Source organism: Elephantulus edwardii, unplaced genomic scaffold, assembly GCF_000299155.1.
Source record: "Elephantulus edwardii isolate Elephantulus edwardi_28Jun2011 unplaced genomic scaffold, EleEdw1.0 scaffold00185, whole genome shotgun sequence".
In the NCBI taxonomy this organism is placed as follows: Eukaryota; Metazoa; Chordata; class Mammalia; order Macroscelidea; family Macroscelididae; genus Elephantulus; species Elephantulus edwardii.
This window is the reverse complement of record NW_006399935.1, coordinates 3,898,531-3,902,388: the sequence shown is the minus strand read 5'-3', so window position 1 is coordinate 3,902,388 and position 3,858 is coordinate 3,898,531. Positions and strand designations below refer to the sequence as shown.

The following is a 3,858-nucleotide window of genomic DNA, read 5'->3' as shown; positions in this document are numbered from 1 at the left end:
CGTCCATGGAGGGACAGGCCACAGTGCCCATCCACAGGCCACAGTGCCCATCCATGGCGGGACGGACTCGCAGTGGGACAGGCCACAGCGCCCATCCACGGGCCACAGCGCCCATCCTCAGGTCACAGCGCCCATCCTCAGGTCACAGCGCCCATCCACTGGCCACAGTGCCCGTCTATGGTGGGACGGACTCACAGTGGGACAGGTCACAGCGCCCATGCTCTGGCTACAGTGCTCATGCACAGCCCACAGTGCCCGTCCACAGAGGGACAGGTCACAGCGCCCGTCTATGGTGGGACGGACTTGCAGCGGGACAGGACACAGTGCCATCCACAGAGGGCCGGACTCCCAGCAGAGTTCAGCCCACAGTGGAATGCCTCGGAGTTGACCGGACGACTGCTGTGGGGTTTTGGTGAAGAAGGAGGAAGATCCTGATCGCTGTGAGAACATGAGCTTTGAAAAGACGCTGAACGTGAGAAGTCGCTCACAAGAGCACTGGGATCGGGTCTCCACGCATCAGAAAAACCCAGGACAGGTGAGTTTAGGGGCTGCCTGCGGTCGGCATGGGGGTGACTGCTCACGGGGTGGGTTCTCTCTGGAGGGATGGAGCCATTCTGGAAGCAGCCAGCATTGACAGCTGCACCACACAGAGCATTTTAAGTTGGTTAGAAAGGTGTATTACTCATACGAGCCCACAGGACTGCCTTCTGGGGCAGGAGATGCACTCAGGGGTGCCCCTGGGTCAGCTGTGGGGTAGGAAACTGGCTCTGAGGTCTCTCTCACTACCAGCTCACGTGGGACTTGTCACGTCTCCCCTCCACCCTTGTTCTGGGGTCTGCGTCTCAGAGGCCTCCCCCCCACCCTCTCCCCCACCCCAGCCTCCAGGGTGGGCGCCTCACCTCTCCCATCACGGCGATGGGCGTCTCCCCAGTGGCTTCGGCCACCCGGTGCTCCACCAGGTAGAACATGTACTCGTCATAAAGCAGGCGGATCAGGTGGAAGGAGCCAAAGCTGGCGGCGCTGCGCAGGGTCAAGTCCCGGATCACCATGGAGCTGGGGGCGAGTGGACAGGGCTGAGGACAGAGGGCACCGGGCGGCCTGGAAAAGCCGCTCTCCAGCATGGGGCCCCTTGGGAGTCGGGGCACCCGCCTGCCTCAGACCCTCTTAGCTACGAGGTCCCGTCCCATCACCAGATCCGAGTCTGTAAGCTCGGGTTGGCTTGCGCGACGTGGACATGGGGGAAGAGAGCAATCATCATGGAGGTAGGAGGCTGCAGGATGGGGAAATCCTGCAGGTTAGAGTAGGGACAGGTCAGACCAGAGACCAGAGGGGCTTCCCGAGCGCCTGCAGCCCGCGAGCGGCCTCTCTCCTCAGTCAGGCGTGTGTGGTACTTAAAATCGCAAAGGAACTGCAGGGTGATAAATTCCTGTTCATTTAAAGCAAGAGGCGGAAAACTGCAAGGTGGGGGCCAAATCTAGTCTTCTGTCTGTTTCTGCACAGCCTGAAAGCTGAGAAGAGTTTATACACATTTTTAAAGAGTTGCAAGGGGAAAAGTATAACATCTTTTGACAAGTGAAAATGATAGATTCATGTGTCGATGTCCAGAAATAGTTCTACTGGCTTCTGGCCACGTCCATTCAGTCAACTGCAGCATTTAGTGACGGCAGAAAAGACCGTACATTTGCCTGAAAAGCCAGAAAGAATTACTATCTCAGGCGTTACAGAAAAAGCTCGCCAACTCTTGATCCGCAGGAATGATGTGAGCTGGCATCCCTTCAAAATCTCTGGCCTACGGACATCGGTGCCCCCACAGCTCATCTATGCCACCTCCGAACTCCCATGCTCTCAGGTCTAACCGCTCAGTCCTGTGGGTGCCGTCGAGTCGCGTGCACCGTTCCGATCCCTGCCCTGTCCTGTGGCATCTCATCGTCTCGAGACATTTGAATCCGCTGCTGAAGCCACAGTGTCACGCCATCTCATTGAGGGTCTTCCTCTCCTTCACAGATCCTCCATCTTCCCAAGCATGGTGTCCCTTTCTGAGGAAGAGCTTCGCCTAGCTACACGTCCAAAGTATGAAAGACAGAGCTTGGCCATCCCTGCCTCCAAGGAACGCTGGCCGCACCTTTTCTAAAACATTATCTGTTTGGTTCTGGCCATCCGTGGGATATTCAGTACTCTTCTCCAACACCACAACTCAAAGGCATCGACTTTTCTGTCATCCTTACTCACTGTCCAGCTCTCTGATGCATAGCAGGTGATTAAGAAGTTCTTGTCAGGGGAGCTCTGGTGGCCTAGTGGCAAGGAGCTGCAACTACAATCCCAGAAGCCCACGGTTCGAATCCACCAGATGCTCTGCCGGGGAAGGAGGGACAATCTCCTCCTGTACCAGTCAGATCTGATTTGACGGTACACTCACACAAAAATAATAAAATAAAAATAAAATAAAATAAAATAAAATAAAGAAGTTCAGGTCTGGAATCAGGTGCACCTTAGTTTTCAAACTGACTACATTGCTCTTCAATATTTTGGAGCAGCCCCTGACTGCAGATTGGCCCAGTGCAATATGTCTCCTAATTTCCTGACTGCTGGTGTAGCAGTAAAAAGGAGATAAGGGAAGATGAGAAACACAAGATAAAGCCCAGTTATTACAGCAATGGGGGACAGATGAGTGATAGCCTACCAGCTGCTGAGTGATACTAAAGGTTCCAGGGCTGGGCTGTGCGCCACACTCTGGAACGTGAGGCTGCTGTAAGGTAAACAGCCCAGGTGGGTGGCTTTAAGAAACAGAGACTGGAGGCAAAAGGTCCAAATGAAGGCATCTTCTCTAGGGAAAGGTCCCTTCTTGGTGGTGATTGTTACATTCCATCAAATTGACTCCAACTCATGGTGACCCTACGTACAATAGATCTGAACCCTGCTCTATCCTGAGCCAATTTCACTGCTGCTGACACACCTATCCCCATTATCCTAGTCACTGAGTCAATCTATCTCATCCGTTTCTCTTGTGCTGTCCCTCCACCCTTCCAAGCAAGATGTCCCTCTCCAAGAACTGGTCCCTCCTGGCAACATGCTCAAATTACATCAGACAGAGCATCAAAATCTTTGCCTCCAAGAAGCAGCCTGGTTTCCCCTTCTGCAGGTCGGACCTGCTTGTTCCTTTAACAGTCCACAGTATGTTTAGCACCCTTCTCCAGTGTATTCTTTGGTTTGTAAACAGGTTCTCCCACGTGGGTACGTCTATACTGAGTCTGCTCTTTGTACAAACCACTGCTTACTCTCAGTACCAAACGAAAAACATTTAGTCAGATTTTTCTAGAGAAACAGATCTGTTTGTATGTTCTTCTTTCCAAACAACCATCCTCTCATCCACTCAACCAGCCTCTCATTCAACAAACTATCCACCCATCCACCCAAAAGCCACCCATCCAACCAACAGCCAACCATCCACCCAACCAGCCACCCATCCAACCAAAGAGTCATTCATCCACCCACCCACCCACCCATCTACCCATCCTACCAACCATCACTTATCCAACCGTCCGTCCACCCATCCAACCAATCAGCCACCCAGTTAACCAACCAGCCTAACAACCACCTATACAACTAACCATCCACCCATTCAACCAACCATCCACACATCCAAACAACCATCATCCAGCCAGCCAACCATGCACCCATCCAACCAATCATTCATTCTTCCAACCAACCATCCACTCATCCACCCACCCACCCACGCAACCAACCAACCATCAATTCAACCACCATCCACCTAATCAGCTACGCAAACAACCATCCACCCGTCCACTCATCCACCCAACCATCCACCTGTTCACCCACCCACCAACCCACCCATCCACC

The 3,858-nt window shown here is 53.2% G+C and overlaps 1 protein-coding gene across 1 annotated transcript in view; it reads right to left on the bottom strand.

Annotated features, from left to right (window-relative positions):
• Window positions 1-3,858, bottom strand: part of RFX2 (regulatory factor X, 2 (influences HLA class II expression)) — a 49,287-nt gene that overhangs the window by 2,174 nt on the left and 43,255 nt on the right. Inside the window, exon 15 of the mRNA XM_006896428.1 lies at window positions 900-1,053. Coding sequence (XP_006896490.1) covers window positions 900-1,053 — 154 coding nt within the window. The remainder of the gene's footprint in view (window positions 1-899; window positions 1,054-3,858) is intronic.